The following is a 15,073-nucleotide window of genomic DNA, read 5'->3' as shown; positions in this document are numbered from 1 at the left end:
CCCTTACCACTTTGTCCTCAGAGCATCCCCAACCCATAAGATACCCCTAGTTAGCCACGACACCAGGGCCAAAGTCACAAGTATAAGATTGTTTTTCTTTTAATTTTCTACAGACACTTCTGAAAAGAGATCTAATAGAGAAAATATACAAAGCATTTGAGAGCTTCACCGCCATGGACAACCCAAGTCTGACCTGAGGCACTAAAGCCTCTCCCAGGCTCAGGGCTGAGGACGGCCAGCACGAACATCAGTTAAAAACATGCAAAAGGAGGAGGAGAAACATCACACACCCCTGGACGGTGGGGATAGATCCAGAACGGAAGAGGCAGCGGGGACGAAAGTACCAGGTGGCTCTCCCTCCAGCTTCCTGGCATGGAGGAAGGCATGGGCTCCACCCACTGCCCAGGGCGGGGCTCTGTGGCCGATGACTTCTGTGCCCACTTGCTCCCGTGTTCCCAGGCGCCAGGCCAGGGTGGCCCAACTCCTCATCTCTTTGGTTCCACTCAGAGAACTGTGCTTGGCAGACTCATCCCACCGTCAAACACCAGGCTCCCGCTGGTGGGATGAAGGCACTGACAGGGATCCCGGGGAGACCCCATGATGGCCGCCACCTCTTGTGCTCTGACGGGTTCAACCCAGGACACATTTCCCCATCCTTAGTCCACACTTAGGCCCAAGGACCAGGAGGAGGGAAGAAGTGTGCTGTGCAAGAAAAAGAAGTCTTTCAGGACTTCCCCCAAAGTGGGGGGCTATGTCTGAACCCCATGCCAAGCCTTACATCCATGCGCTTGCCCCTACCCAGGCTTTCACGTGCCCAGCTCCTCCCTTTAGTCCTTCCCCTTGGCCCAGCCACTGGGGAGCCGACTTAAAACAATGGGTTACAGAAACCAGCTCGGGCGACTGTCCCATCTCGCCCGCTGCACACTTGAAAGACCAGCAGACTCAGAGGTCCCCTTGAGAGATCACAGCCCTGGTACAGGGAGGAGGGTGGGGCTGGAAAGGACGGTGAGACATGTCACATCTATGGAAAAGTGCCCAAGGTACAAGCTAAGCAAAGGGAGGAGGAGGGCCAGAGAGTGGCCAGAAGGAAAGAGGGCAGGGGTGGGCCTGGAGGGGAGGCCTCACACCACCCCACAGATGAGCGTCTCCACCACGAATGTGTTCTCAAAGTGGCGGATGGCATTGCAGTTCTTGGCCCCACGCTTGTTGATCCCTGGGAAGAAAAAGAAAAGTCCCAGTTATGCCTGTGTCAGGCCCAGAAAGGTGGCCAGCCTTTGAGCCAGAGAGGAACCCTGGGACCTAGCAAGGCAGGCAGTGGGAAACCCGGAAAGCGACAACCCCGATCATCACCATGAAGGAGAGAGGGCTCCTAAGTCAGGCTCTGCTGTAAAACCTTCTGGGTGCTACATTAGCCTCTGTGCCTCGGTTTCCTTTAAAATGCAGTTAGACTCAACGGAGCCGATGTGATAATGATGCGGGGAGAAAGGCAATGCTGGCATGTCCTGAGTGCTCGACTGGCATCCGCAGCAGTTAGCTCACAGCTGCTGCTGGGATGGCTGGGCCAGATCCTGTCAGAGGCTGGCTGGGATTTGGAGCCTGGGGCACATCTGACACTCACGCCTCCGGGTAGCCCGGCGCCGCAGCCGGTAGGTGTCCTTCCCGTTACACAGGTGGTAGATGAAGGAACCCAGAGCCTCCTTGTCACTGACATGCTCTGTCACTACCATCTCCTCCTGGATGATGTATGTCTGTGGGAGGTAGGTCCCTCTCTGCAAAGAAGGGATGGGAGTAGTGTCAAAGCGCAGGGTCAGCACCCAGGCCCCTCCCACCGTCCACCTTTCCCTGGGGGTCCCACACGCCCGTTCTATATCTGAAATGACTACTGTCCCAACTCACTACTTTCTACTCCCAGAAGCCTGTCCCATACTGCGGTGAGCTGTGGCATGTGGGCACGTGTGCTCCTGGAGATAGGGAGCTTCCACTTCCCTCCCTAATGACCCAAAGCATGAGTCTGAATGCTGAGGGAGCTGCACTTGACATTCTGTGAGTTGGGGAGGGGAAAGGAGAGATAACACCGAGGGCGCGGCTAGACAGCGGTGGAGAAGCGATTCTTTGGGGTACAGGGACAATGTCCAGGACTCCCCCTTTAGGCTTGGCCTCCTCAGGGAGGGGGCAGGTATGAACAAGGTGTTGCCGACCTTCACATTCATGAGGAGCTCCCAGAAGTTCCGAGGGGGTAGCACAATGGTGGTGTTGAGTTCGATGACGTAGCACTTGTCCAGGGAGATGTCGTGGTAGGCAGTGAGACCCTGAGAGGGAGGGGGTGTCTGTCAGTCTCTGTGTAAGGCACAGGCCTGGACCAGGCCAGCCCGCGGAAGGTTTTTGTTCGACAGAGGCCTGACTCCTCCTGTGACATCAATGGGGCCCAGGATCTCAGAAGTTGTGCCCCCCACCACCCCCAGTTCCTGGACATTGACCTAGGAGCAGCCCGTCCTCCTGCTCTTTTCTAGGCTGGTGGATCTGCCATTAACAGATGAGAGCACACTGGTTTGTTCAATGCCTCCATTGCTACAGATGATCTTTCTGGGGTTTTCAGAGCTAGGGGAGGGGAACGGCATATGTTGATATCCCATTATGCATTTCATCGAAATAGTGAGGTATAGTTGTCCTGGGGAAGAAAGGACCCTTACGGGTCCGACCACCTCCGACCCCCCAGCAAGGTCCCTTGCCTCAGGGAGGAAAGCTCCCCACCAGGCTCCAGAGACTACTGCTACAGAACACACAGATGCTTGGGAGACCTAGGGAAGAAGGCCGGGCCTATGTCTTGCTGACCTCAAAACCAGCCAGAGGCGAGAGTGGTAACCTCAAGGAGGAAGGATCTGACTGGAAAAAAACTAAGAGGGAAGCTTCCAGAGTGCTGGCAGCGAACCAGACTTTCATCTGGGTGGCGTTACACAGATGTTCACTCAGCTGTTCACTCTGATGCTGGATGTACAAATGCGAGCAGACCCAGGGTCCTTGGCCTCATAGGGACAACCAAGCCTTGTAGCTATCAGACAGCCCAGGACAAAGCAGTCTACCCCCACCCCAGTCTACCACTGGCAATAACCAACAGGACTACTATCTTCATGGTAAACACGGTATTGAAAGGCCAGTCAAGGTGACCAAAGACATCTGCTGTACAGTCGATACACAAGCCAAGGATTCTTTGGTACTCTTATTCCTTGCTCTGAGTGCCCAGAACACTCTCCGCTGCCCTAACCCAGATCCCAGCCACCTACTAGCCACCCACAAAATCAGCCTCACCCGCTGGAAGTCATGGATAATGTCCGCAGGGTCGCCGCCACCAAACTGGGGCACGGGGACATTGATGCGTTCATAGTTCTCCTCAAGGTAGATTTTCACATCTTCCTCCAGCTCCATGCGAGTCCGGATCTGGGAGGACAGGGAGTCTTCGTAGAGCACGCCACAGTGAAAGAGGTTGTCTCGGGCCAGCTGCACATGGTGAGGGGAGAGACAGACGGTCACACAGGGTAGTGACATGGCCACACTGCCTATCTGCCTACTTCAGACCCTGGAAGCAGGAAGGGCAAGACCTAAGACTTTCTCAGAGACAGAGAAACAGAACGGGGAGGTAGGTCCCACATCTGCTAGCGAGGAGATAAGCTGGGTCTTGCGGAAGTCCCTTCAGCCTCACAAATGGAGGACTGGATAAACAGGTTCCTAGGTGGAAGACCACTCTGAGCCTCAGCTTCCCTAACTGTAAAGCTTATGATCTCAAAGGTCTGCCAGGCTTCAAAGCCCTAGAGTCTGTGAAATGGCCCTGCAAATAGCCCTGTGGATGGACAGAGCAGTAAATCCCATAGAAAGCTTGAGTAGGCAGGAGGGACAAGCCAAGGGATGAACAGGCTGTGCCTGTGGGGCACCACCAGGGTTGCCCACCTGCAGACACCTGGGTAGAAGATAAGGTGGGAAGCTGGCAAGCTCCAAGACAATGCCACAGCATCCCCATGCTCTTCCTGTGGATAAATCCCACCCCCACCCCCTGGCCCTGAGGCCCTACCCCATCAGGCAGATGGCTACATCACCCATCATCCAGGGGAAGTAACTGAGTGATGGGACCAGCGCTGTCTCCTGTAGGGACTCAGAGGCTCCTAGAGCTCCATGATGTGTACGTGATGGGCAGAATTCCCTCCCACTTCTGAGTCTGAGGAGAAACTCTGCCGGGATGAAACACCCTGACCATGTGGGAGCCCTGAGGGCTTAGGAAGCCCAAGGAAGACCAGATGCTGGGGCAGACACGATATAGCCTTCAGGCCAACTGTAGGCTGTCCTGGGGACAGTCTGGAGCATCCACACTACCTGGGAAGTAGAGCGGGGCGACCAATCCTATAAAAGTACAAGTGGGGTCTGGGAAGAAAGGAGACAGAGCAGGGACACCGGAGGAAAAGGCCAGGAGAGAGTCCTGTACCAGAGAAGGAAGAGGTACCTGGCAAAGGCTAGCCTTGCAGATTTAGTTAGTTAGCCTGCTTTCAGGGCAAGTTCCAAAGGGGAGAGATGTAGGAGTTGAGGTCTCTAGGGGACAGTCCCACAGAGCACAAACACTCAGGTAATGTCTAGTGTGCAAAAGCTAGATGGCAACAACCTTAAACACTTAAGGGATATGGGGGGCGGTCAGCTGGGTCCCCAGTGACTAGGAAACCCTAGCCCGTAAGTCGCCCTGGGTGTCCGTTGATATATCCATGCTTTATCTCTCAAGCTACTTATAATGTAACTGATTTCAGTACTCAAGAATGGTGATCCTTCCCTTCCCCCCCCAGTCTGGGTGATCCAGCTTTGGGCTTAGCTCTCCAGTGTGTGTGTGCTGGACTAAGACAAGAAAGCTCCTCGGTAGACCTACCATTGCTTGAAGCAGGCCATGGTCAACCATGCATAAGCCGCCTGGGGCTCAAAACCCAAATGTCCAATGCAAGGAACAATTCAGCCATCCATGATGTATGACCCCTAGATACAGGGTCTGTGTTCCAGAGAGAATCATAAGCTCCCGACTTCTTTCTTAGTGACAACACTTCAGAGTGCCACTGGTCACTGGTGAGGGGTAGGGATGGGGATGGGGGGATCCTTGATTGACTCTCCAGAATAAGAGGTGAGCCCGGGCAAGGGGACCCTGGGAAGGAATGAGGACTGTCCTCTAGGCATGCCTGGGGGGGGGGTTCTACTGTCTCTCCTCATGCTCTCCACTGTTCCCACACCCTCAGCAGACTCCCTTTACCCATGTCTTGGTGCTGCCCTTCCCCCACCCACCCGCCTGGCTCCTCACCTGAGCAAGGAAGAAGTATCTGTAGATGTAGACGGAGGCAAAGACAAGGCCCATAAGCAGCACAACCATGCCCATTGATAGGTAGCACACACCACCCACAGAGCCCCCTTTCCTGGAGCGGTGGCGAGGGGGGGCGTTCCTCCTGTGAACAGAAGTGCTGTGGTCAGTGAGGTGCCCAGAGGGCCCCACTCTCCTGAATTCCTCATCTCCTAAGTGGGATCACCCCTCCGTCTGGGCTGAGCGCTGGGGTGGGGGTGAGGGCAGAAGGGCAACACAGATTTCTGAAAGGCAAGGAGCCTTGACAAAGTCTCCGGACCCCCTCCCAGCTAGAAAGAAATTGAGACTTGCCTGAAAGGCCTAAGACAATCAGCCTGGACTAAACACACACACTTTGAATTGCCTGAATGCCAATCCTGTTACTGGACCAGCTTAACCACTCCAGTGGTTCTCAACCTGTGGTTCTCCACCCCTCTGGCAAGTCTCTTCCCCCCCCAAATATGCATTACAATTCATAACAGCAGCAAAATTACAGTTATGAAGGAGCAATGAAAATAATTTTATGGTTGGGGGGATCATCCCAACATGAGGAACAGTTAGTAGTTTATTGGAAGGTTGACAACCATTGTGTTAGTTATTCAAACATAAACTAAGGCACATCAGACGGCCTGCGCGATTGGATTAGTCCAAGGAGTTCATGGGAAGGAGAATGAATCTGGTAGGCTAGGTGCCACTGTCCTAGGTAACAGGGAGCCAAGAAAGCAGAGCTAGAGAGTGACAAGATGCAACCCAACTGGAGGCAAAGGATGGACTGGGATGAGGACAGGGGGTGATGGGGGCATGTATTAGCTAGTTTTCTTATTGCTATGAACCCTGATAAGAAACCACCAGAGGAGAGTCTGTCTAAGTTCACGGTCCATCACGGTGTGGACTTGCACAGTATATGCTCGCATCTGGGAAATCAAGTGGCAGACAGATGAATGCTGGCACTCAACTAGCTTCCTCCACTTTCCCTTTTATTCAGCCTGAGACTTCAGCCCATAGGTTAGTGCTACCCATATTCGGGGTGGCTGGGTCTTTCCCCGCTCCATTAAATGCCTCTGGGAGAGCCTCCACACACACACATGCAAAGGTATGTATATTAATGCCCTAAGTGTGTCTTAATCTAATTGGGCTGACAAGTGAAATTAGCCAATCACAGGCGGGTGTAGACGGTTCTGAACTCTACCAAGGTGGCCACTGACTGAGAGAGGCCTAGAGGATGTGGGCAAAGGTGCTTATCTCTAACCAAGTAGCCCTTGGCTTGCAGTCCCCTGTACTAAACTGTCCCTCTGTTGTGTCAGGCAGGCTGTCATAAGCAGAGTCTACAAGACGGAACCTGAAGCTCCTGGAAGTCTCACTAGGAAAGAAACACGACTGTCTGGGAGGCCACAAGTCCCATGAAAGAAACTCCTTCAGGAGCCAGACTTGGGCTCGGCATGCAGGGCTCTCAGACCCATCTCTAGACCACACATGTCTGTGCTGGTGGGTGGTCTGTGTATGAGTATAAACTCAACAGGACTACTTGGCCTGGAACGGACTTGTGGGCCACCTCTTAACTATCTCTTTGCATGACCTTTCTCCCCCTACAGCAGCCCAGGCTGGCCCTCATTTATTCTTGGTGATGCTACAGGTATCACCAGGTTTGTTTCTGCCTCTACCACTTACCCTGTCATTTTTTTACACTGCTCAGACATGGCCAAGAGAGGTCAAAGGTCAGTATCCACAGAACTCCCTTCCCAGTCTTGGGAAGATGAAGCTGATTGGGGAATGGAGTTTCTCCATTGGCCTTAAATAAACAGGTTTTGATTGGCCCCTCCTCCACTGACCCCCTCTACACAGTGTGGGATTATGTTATTTCTCTTTTTTTTTTCTAGAGGTGTTGGGTGGGTGAAGACATGGCTCTGTCTAATTACTTAGGACAAGCCTTTATCTTAACACAGCAAAGGGGTCCTGGGATGTCCACCAGAGGGTCTGATTCCCCAGTTTGGTACTCTCCAACCCAACCTCTAGGAAAAGGACAGAAAACGTCTTGGGTTCCCACATTCACAGTGGGGACCCTCCCACAAGATCAAACCTTGGCCACCCTGCACCCTTAAGGAAACTGGTTTAGGACAGCTGCTGACCAGAGGGGCAAGGGGCTGCAATGGCTTTGCAATTGCACTTTGCAATGGTCCTATGGGGTGACATCAACATCTACACTCCCTCAGCATCTCCCATGAACAAGCCACCCGGGGTTCTTATAAACAAGACAGCCAAAGGCGCTGTACTAGCCTGCTCCTGTGATCATAAGGCGTCTAGTGGCCTGGCATGGTGGCACGAAGAATTTGGGAGGCAGAAGCAGAGGCAGGTGGATCTCTGTGATCTGAGGCCAGCCTGGTTTACAAATGATTTCCAGGCTAGCCAGAGTTGTTACACAGACAAACCCTGTCTTGAAAAACAAACAAAAATGGTGGCTAGCTTAGAGGCAGGAAGGATTGCCCTTTGGCACAATACATTCCAAGACCACACTGTATCTAGAGGGTTGGTAGGGACACAGGGTCCAGAGCAGGGGTGGCCAGGGATCGCCAATAGGACATCCATCTTGGGGTTATCTGAGGTGACCAGCCTTCAGGGATTAAGAGAGACAGTGAACCTGAAAGCTCTTTGTTGAGGATACAGTATGGGATAAAAATAGTAGATCTATGGGCCGGGCCTTTCCTTTTAGGGCCGCCACTGTGGCCAGCTGTTGAGGCTGCACAGTGGCTAATCTTTCTCCTCTTGTGTTTCTGGAAAATCGGAAAAGCTAGCTTGGGAAAGCTAGCAAGGAAATAAAATAGGATTGGGGGAGGGGCACAGGCGAACTACAAGTGAGAGCCTGCTACCCACATAAAAATCACAGATGAGCCGAGGCTGTCCAGTCTTACATCTGTGGCCAACTTGCTAGCCTGGGAAGCTCGGGCCAGTCCAGGTCTGCATGGACTGAGGGAGGGGATGGGCGCAGAGGCTTCCTGAAGGGAGGCAGGGAAGGTCAGTGAGGATCTAGCAGGCAGGAGTTGAGGCTGCAATGGCCCCAGGTGAAGGAAGAATGGTCATGCTCTGGCCAGGACCCTTGACTGGAAAGACTGGGAATCCCCCTCACCTTTCCCAGCTGGGATGGTAACTCCACACATTCAGGAGTCAGAACAAGGAGGGAGATCAAAACATTCCACTCTAAAGATATTTCTTTGATGGATTCCCAGTTGGTTATTAGACAAAGTACAGCCCTCTGCAGATGTGGGCTGGCTCTGAAAGCTGCTCTTTTTATGAAAGGAATTGTCATCCATCTGCACCAGAGGAGTACCCAGAGGTACTTGTCCCTCAGATCCCATGCCTGTCTGGGGAAGATCTTCCGGCAACAGAGCAGCAGGGACTGACCTCAGACACACAGCTTGCCCTGCGTGGTCTTCCCACAAGTAACCGTTACCTGGGAAACATGCTCTGCAGATGTTCACCTTGCCCCATGACTTGCATGGCCACCGACAGCTGCCTCAGCAGCTATGGTCAGCTATGGTCTTTTCTTTAAGCCTTCGGTTTTGTTTATGGCTCCTATTTTGATGCATATATGAAATTTAGTTTGTTTCTCCTGTGAATCCGTTTCCTGTCTGTTTAGTTCGTTTCATGATCTAAAATTACCAAGTCCTTCAGAGGGAAAAAGGAAAGCATAAATCTTTCCTATGCTAACAATGGCCCTTGTTCACCTCTTCTGACACAAAGCTGGGGCCTCCAGCTTTGCTGCCCATCCACCACTTGGGCCTGTTGAGCCGAACCGTCGGAGACATAGGACGGAGAAGTATGGCTGGAAGTGAGGGCTGACAAGGAAACCTAGGACGTCCATGAATGAAGACAAAAACCCCCAGCACTGCTTTGGCCTGCTGGACACAATCAACGCCAAGGATTAAATTCCAACCCTGGAAGCTGAGGTTACCTCAGTCTGTGATCTCACACAAGCTGAGACCTTTGGGGTATGAGGACCATGGGGGAGCAGTGGCCAGTCAGCCTTCCTGAGGGCATAACTTCCACTCTAGCTGCTTCCCCCTCTTGTCCTGATCCCCCTCCTGCCCTAGAATAGTTATCAACAGCCAGGCATTGGGGGACTTCCCTTTAGAAAGTGGGAAGATGGTGCATACTGTTTCCAAGGCAACAAGCCCTCTGAGCAAAATGCCTCTCCCGAATATACACCCTCAAGTTAGGGATGTGACCTGAGAGGGACCTGGGCCTCAGCCTTCAGGCTTTCTTGGTCCTTTCAACAGTGCTTGTGAGATAATTAGCAAGGCCTGGGGCAAAATGGATAGGGAACCACCAACTGAAACACAAGTAGGCTGAGACACAGTTCAAAGAACTCTACCGCCCCTCAGTAACAATGCCAAAATCTAAGTGGACTATGTTACAATTGCAGGCTACTTGGTGGGAGGCAGAGGAGAGCAGATACAGACTTTGCAAGCACCAATGAAAGTCTGAGAACTTTGAAGTGGTCCCCACCCCAATTCTGTTCTTGGCATTTTTTTTTTTTTTTCTCTTTCCTAGGCTGCAGGCTGCAGTTCACAGAGGATGCCAAAGGGTGTGTGTGAGACAGACCTACAGACAGACCAAGGCCTTGCTGGGGGTGGGAGGGAGGCAAATGCCTATTCTCCCCGAGCAATAGTGCATAGATATCACCTGAGCATCTGCCAAGGCTCAGAGATTTTCTATTAGTGACCTCCTACCCCTACCCACTCCAGCCTGAGGCTTCTGGGGTGGTTTCAGCTATGAGAATCACTGTGCTCGGCTGGACCCAGAATTCTCTCTTCTCCTCCATCCTGACAGGCCAGGCTTCTCCAGAAAACAAAGGCCCAGAAAGGGTCTGAAGCAGAAAGACACAAGGCTGAAGGCTGGAAAAGCCTTCACTCACAAAGAAAGAACCAGGGACTCCCAGGACAGAGGGTAAAGCCCAGCTGTGTGACTGAGCTTTTAATCATAAACATTTTTCCCCCCCTTGGGAACAGAAACTCCCCCTCACAAGCAGTCTGCTGACAGCCTTGAACAGTAGAGCCAGGGGAAAACAGAAAGGAGAGGGAGCCAGCAGAGGGAGAGGGGGGGTGCAGAAAAACCCGGCAGAGCAACTCCTGGAAGTTCCCACTGTACTAACATGGGGAAGGACATCGGGCTGGGCTGCCTCTTTGAAGGTCATTACGGCCCAGCTCTCCCAGCCAGGAAGACCAGGTCTCCTAGCTGGCAAGGAACAGACAGACCTTCTCCTTACTGGTCCTCCTGCCAAAAGCCTAAAGACAGAGGCACAGGGACACTGACAGACACACGGACACACACACACACACAGTGAAATCTGACCCACAGGTATGTGGGCTGAGGGAGGGGGAGTTACTCAAGGGCCATTAATCAAAGACAAATGCCAATGAGAAAATTACAGGGCTGCGAAGATTGCTGAATTGAATGTGTTTTCTTCTTTGCAGCCCCCAGCCCTGCGGCTTGTCCATGTGCACACATGTGTGCTCAGTCAGTCGGTGGGAGAGGGATGAGAATGGACCTGGGGAGGGGGGGGAGTGGCCACTTGGGTCCATGCTGCAGTTGGGGCAGGCGGTCTCGAACACATGCTCCAATGACCAGCTTCCCACTCAGGTCCATGCCACAGCTGTAGGTTCCTCATTATTGACGTCTAACTGTCATGGGAGATGCTGGGTAGTTGTAGGCCCGGCGGGCTCCCCAACCCCACCCCTTCTCCAGCCAGCCGAGGCCCTTCCTTGTAGCCTCATGTCTGGGGACAAATCTTGCTCCAGTATTTGCTCACAAGGAGGGGCAGGCCCTGTGGGGAGGCTCCCTGCTGCAGCCTTCCCTCACCACCCTCCTCCCTCCACACACACCACGCCTGGACACAGGCTGACAGCAGCCCAAAGGCCCTGGCTCTCCCATCTGTTTCAGTGGTCTTTCTTGGGATCACAGGTTTTGAGCCAGAACACCAAGGTGGGGCTCCAGGGTCACTGACAATTAGAGAGTCCTTCTTCTAAGCTGTCTCATGTCTCGTCATCAGTATGGAACAAAATCTAAAAGCCTTGCCTTGATAAAGGGCACTCAGGCCTCTACATCCACCAACCAGTCCCTCTAGACCCACGGCTCACATCTCAGGGCCCTGCCAATGGCTCACGCTGTCTTAAACTACACATGGGCCTCTGCCTGCTCTTAACTGCCAAGCCAGTAACTGAGCAAGGGGAAACATGCCTGCTGGCATTGTAGAACAAGAAGAAGCCTGCAGGAGTGCGCTGTCTTTCAAGGTCCTAGCTGCAGCTGAGACAGACAAAGCCAACACTCAACATCAACGGCTCCATGACACCAGCTCAGAGACTGGGCAAGCCATAGCGAGTTAACCAATAAACAGTTCTGTCTGAAAATGTAGGTATTTTAATCCCTCCTCCCTCCTGACTGTCCAGCCTGCTTCCCTACGATCCCACCAGGCCAATCGTGATAGAGGAGGCTGCTCTGCAGGCTCTAGGCCATTACTAACAGCACACAGGGCAGGGCAAGGTTGATATTTCCATTTCCCGCTGGTTGAGGGCAAGGTGGGCTGCTGAGCTTGGGGAGTCTAATAAAAGCAGGAAGCTGGACACTGGTTGTCTCTCAACAAACGTGCTGCCTATTTGGAAATGGTTACCAAGAGGGGCTGCTGAAACAGTACTGAAAATTTGTCTTCGTGGGGGAGATTTGAATCCACCAAAAAATGATATGAAGAGCAATTTCAGGGATACAGGCAAGCCTCCCCCTCCCCCAATGATAAAGAAAAGATCATTTCATAGGAAGAAGGCATTAAAGGGTGAGCACTTGGCCCACAGAGACAACCATTGGTGGTCTTTAGACAGCTGTTGCCAGGGACGTTTTGCTTGGATAAGGCCTCTTTTGTTTCTGGGACACTTTACTTCCCCTCACTTAGCCTCTGATCACTTACACTATGTAAAAACCAACTACAATGAGGCTCATATTTTCTGTACGGCTTCTTGATTATTAAGGTGTCTTTTGTGTTAATCAGTATATTGCCATGTTATTACACAGACTTATATAACTAACTCTTCCGAGGTTTATAAGAAAACTTGTAATTTCTTCACACTGGGCTCAGCCATCCTATCCAGCACCATCAGCAGGCTGCCCTAGTACATGCCCTGTGTAGAATCCTCGGGGACTTCCTTCTCAAGGGGTGATAATGACATTCTCTGGTTGCTCAACATAGTCCTCCTTCCTTAGATCTGTGGCTTTTAGGTACTTGGGTTCCAGTCCCAGGTCTTAACTGGGTACCTGAGACCAGACAATCTACCACTTACCAGTTCCTGGGGCCCCTTACCAAGGCTGGCAGGAAAGGAGGAGGGCCCCTCCCTGAAGTAATAAAAGAGGCTTAAGAGCCCCAGGGCCAACCCTTGCATTGCAAACCAGTTCAAGTATCTAAAGACTCTATCCAGTCTTCAGATGAAGGAGCTGCTCATGTGGGGGTGCCCAGGGACCCTTCAACCCCGGCCTGGGTGGCCACGGAATTCTTGTTGGTATATGAACTGCGGGATGCTGCAGTGACTAAAACAAGGGCTCCGGTACTGCCCAGGTCCCTGGCATTCTTCGGAGTCATAGTCTGCTAGACTGGCCCACTTCTGCATGACCCTCTCTTCTAGATCATTCTCTAGTATTGGCTCGCTAGGGCAAGACTGAAACAGAGCTTCCAAACTTGGTTTGCGGAGGAGGAAGTGCTGGGGCATTCTTAGTTCTGCCTGGGGTGGCCCAGGACCGCTTGGGGGCGTGTGACAAGAAAACACCCTTATTGAAGCAAAATGAAGCTCGGCTGGGTCAGCTTTTCTTTCCCTGTACTCCGGTCGGTGATTGCCTCGAGTCCTCCCCACAAAACACTCCACACAGCACAGTTTTCCACGGCGGAAATGACTTGCTTGGGTCGCTCAGCCAGGGGAAGGCGGAGTACACCGAGGCCACTCCGCCCGCACAAAGCCAGCTGAGTGACTAGGGATGCCAGGGGCACCGGGGCAGTGGGCATCCCACGCAGCAGAAAGTAACTGCAGCTGGAGGCTGGATAAGGAAGCTGGACCCGCAGTTGTGAAATCGGAGAAGGTTCATCACTTTAAGGTCTGCCACGTCCACGCCATCCTTCACCCACCACAGCCCCCCATTTGGGGACCAAACCAATGTCACCCCCCCTTTTGTTACTAAGCAGAGTTTCCCATCTAATTCCCCAACTAATCAGGCCCCATCACCCTGCTATGGGGAAACTACGTTCAACCCTCCTCCCATCCCCCACCCAGGGACTGGCTTCCCGGCCCCTCCCCCTTGATTAGAACCAGACGCAAACCCTCATCAACATTCCCCAAACTTTCATGGGCCTGCCACCTCCCTTTATCTTGGAACTGGGCACCTAGGGGTCTCCACATTTGGAAGAGACTCTGTGTGCGTCCCCACTTTAGGACAGCTTTGCTTTCGATGCCGCTTTGGGGTAGGACCCAAGACCCTTTTCTAGCTAGGGATGTACCAGCCTTTTCAGACCTCTCTCCCCGACTCCGCTCGTAGCTCCGGGGTCCCACTGGTTCTCGCTGCCACTGGGGTGTGCCTAGATCCCTCGACACCCCCACCACCCCCATCGAGAACCGGTGCCTCTCACCCTCGCCGGCGTCAGCAGGATCTCCGCAGCCGGGGCAGATGCCGAGGCCGGGCCAGAGGCTGCTGCCTTTTCGGCCTTATCGGCCTTGATGCCCACCACTGCGGGCTGGAAACTGATCTTCACCATGGCTGCGCTGACCCGCGCCTGCTCCCTGTAGCCTCTGCCTGTGCAACCTCGATCAGTGCGGCTGCTGCCTCTTACTGCGCTGCAGGCACCGGAAGTTTAGATGGCTCCGGAGTCCTAGCCTCTAACCCCGCCCCGAACGCGCCCCCGCCCTCCACGGAAGGAATTGACGCCTGCGCCGAGCTGCACCTCCCAGCGCTGTAGCTGAAGGTTGAGGTTCCTTTCCACCTCTCGCTCACAGTCATTCAGGCGTCGCGCGGGAGCTCGGTCCCCTGCTTTCTCCCTGCCCATGACCTAACATGTCGTTCAACACGGCGTTGCCTGGCAACGTGCTTCTAACAAACTGCATCTCCCAGCTCCTCGACTTTGCCTCCTCTTTGGAGATACTGACACCCCCCCCCCCCATCTGCTCCTGGGCTTTCCTCTTCCAACATGTTCAACATGTTTTAGGCTGGAAAGGGCTTCAAGTCCAAGAGCCTAACTGCTTGCCTCTATCCTGTATGCTGTATTCATCCCCTCCCCCTCCATTCTCCACCATGCCTCTTTATCCTTCATCCTGCGAAACCTTCAGGGAGAGGGGGTGGGGAACTTGTGGTGCACAGGACCAGTGATACCTTGCAGGAGCTGAGTCGTGACTGGAAGATAATGAGAATTACTGGGGCTAGATCACAGGTTTGGGGTTCCATTCACGCAAAGTATCAGCGGTACTGGGTACTGGGGAGAAGCCAAGGCTTGGGTTGCGGGTCTCTTGACAACGAAGCCCTGGATCTTTTCTCACTGTCCCTCCTCCAGGCTGTGATAGCACCCAGCATGTGGCACTTGGTGTCCGTTCTGCCGTGGTGCTGATAATGGAAGGTAGGACATTGTGCCAGCTCATTATTGAGGACAGCCTTAAGCCTTTGATGCCAGGTGCTAGACCAGTAGACCTTGGTTTAGATCTT

At 53.1% G+C, this 15,073-nt stretch overlaps 1 protein-coding gene across 1 annotated transcript; it reads right to left on the bottom strand.

Annotated features, from left to right (window-relative positions):
- Window positions 1–83: 83 nt before the first annotated feature.
- Window positions 84–14,240, bottom strand: LOC127226526 (integral membrane protein 2C-like). Its single transcript, XM_051190634.1, has 7 exons — window positions 14,010–14,240; window positions 10,478–10,479; window positions 5,321–5,459; window positions 3,307–3,495; window positions 2,199–2,309; window positions 1,619–1,769; window positions 84–1,213 (listed from the first exon to the last, which is right to left on the bottom strand). Exons 1-7 carry the CDS (start codon window positions 14,133–14,135, stop codon window positions 1,122–1,124), a joined length of 810 nt encoding a protein of 269 aa, XP_051046591.1. The 5' UTR covers window positions 14,136–14,240; the 3' UTR covers window positions 84–1,121.
- Window positions 14,241–15,073: the final 833 nt, after the last annotated feature.

This window comes from Phodopus roborovskii, unplaced genomic scaffold (assembly GCF_943737965.1).
Source record: "Phodopus roborovskii unplaced genomic scaffold, PHOROB, whole genome shotgun sequence".
NCBI classification, from domain to species: domain Eukaryota; kingdom Metazoa; phylum Chordata; class Mammalia; order Rodentia; family Cricetidae; genus Phodopus; species Phodopus roborovskii.
Note: the sequence above shows the minus strand (reverse complement) of the source record. Positions and strands in the feature narration are given on the sequence as shown.

Coding starts and splice junctions, on each gene's coding strand:
- LOC127226526 (XM_051190634.1), bottom strand. CDS start 14,135: ATGGTGAAGATCAGTTTCCAGCCCGCAGTGGTGGGCATCAAGGCCGAT. Junction 3,496..5,320: donor GATACTTCTTCCTTGCTCAG/GTGAGGAGCCAG, acceptor CACCATGTGCAG/CTGGCCCGAGACAACCTCTT. Junction 1,770..2,198: donor AGCTCCTCATGAATGTGAAG/GTCGGCAACACC, acceptor CCTTCTTTGCAG/AGAGGGACCTACCTCCCACA.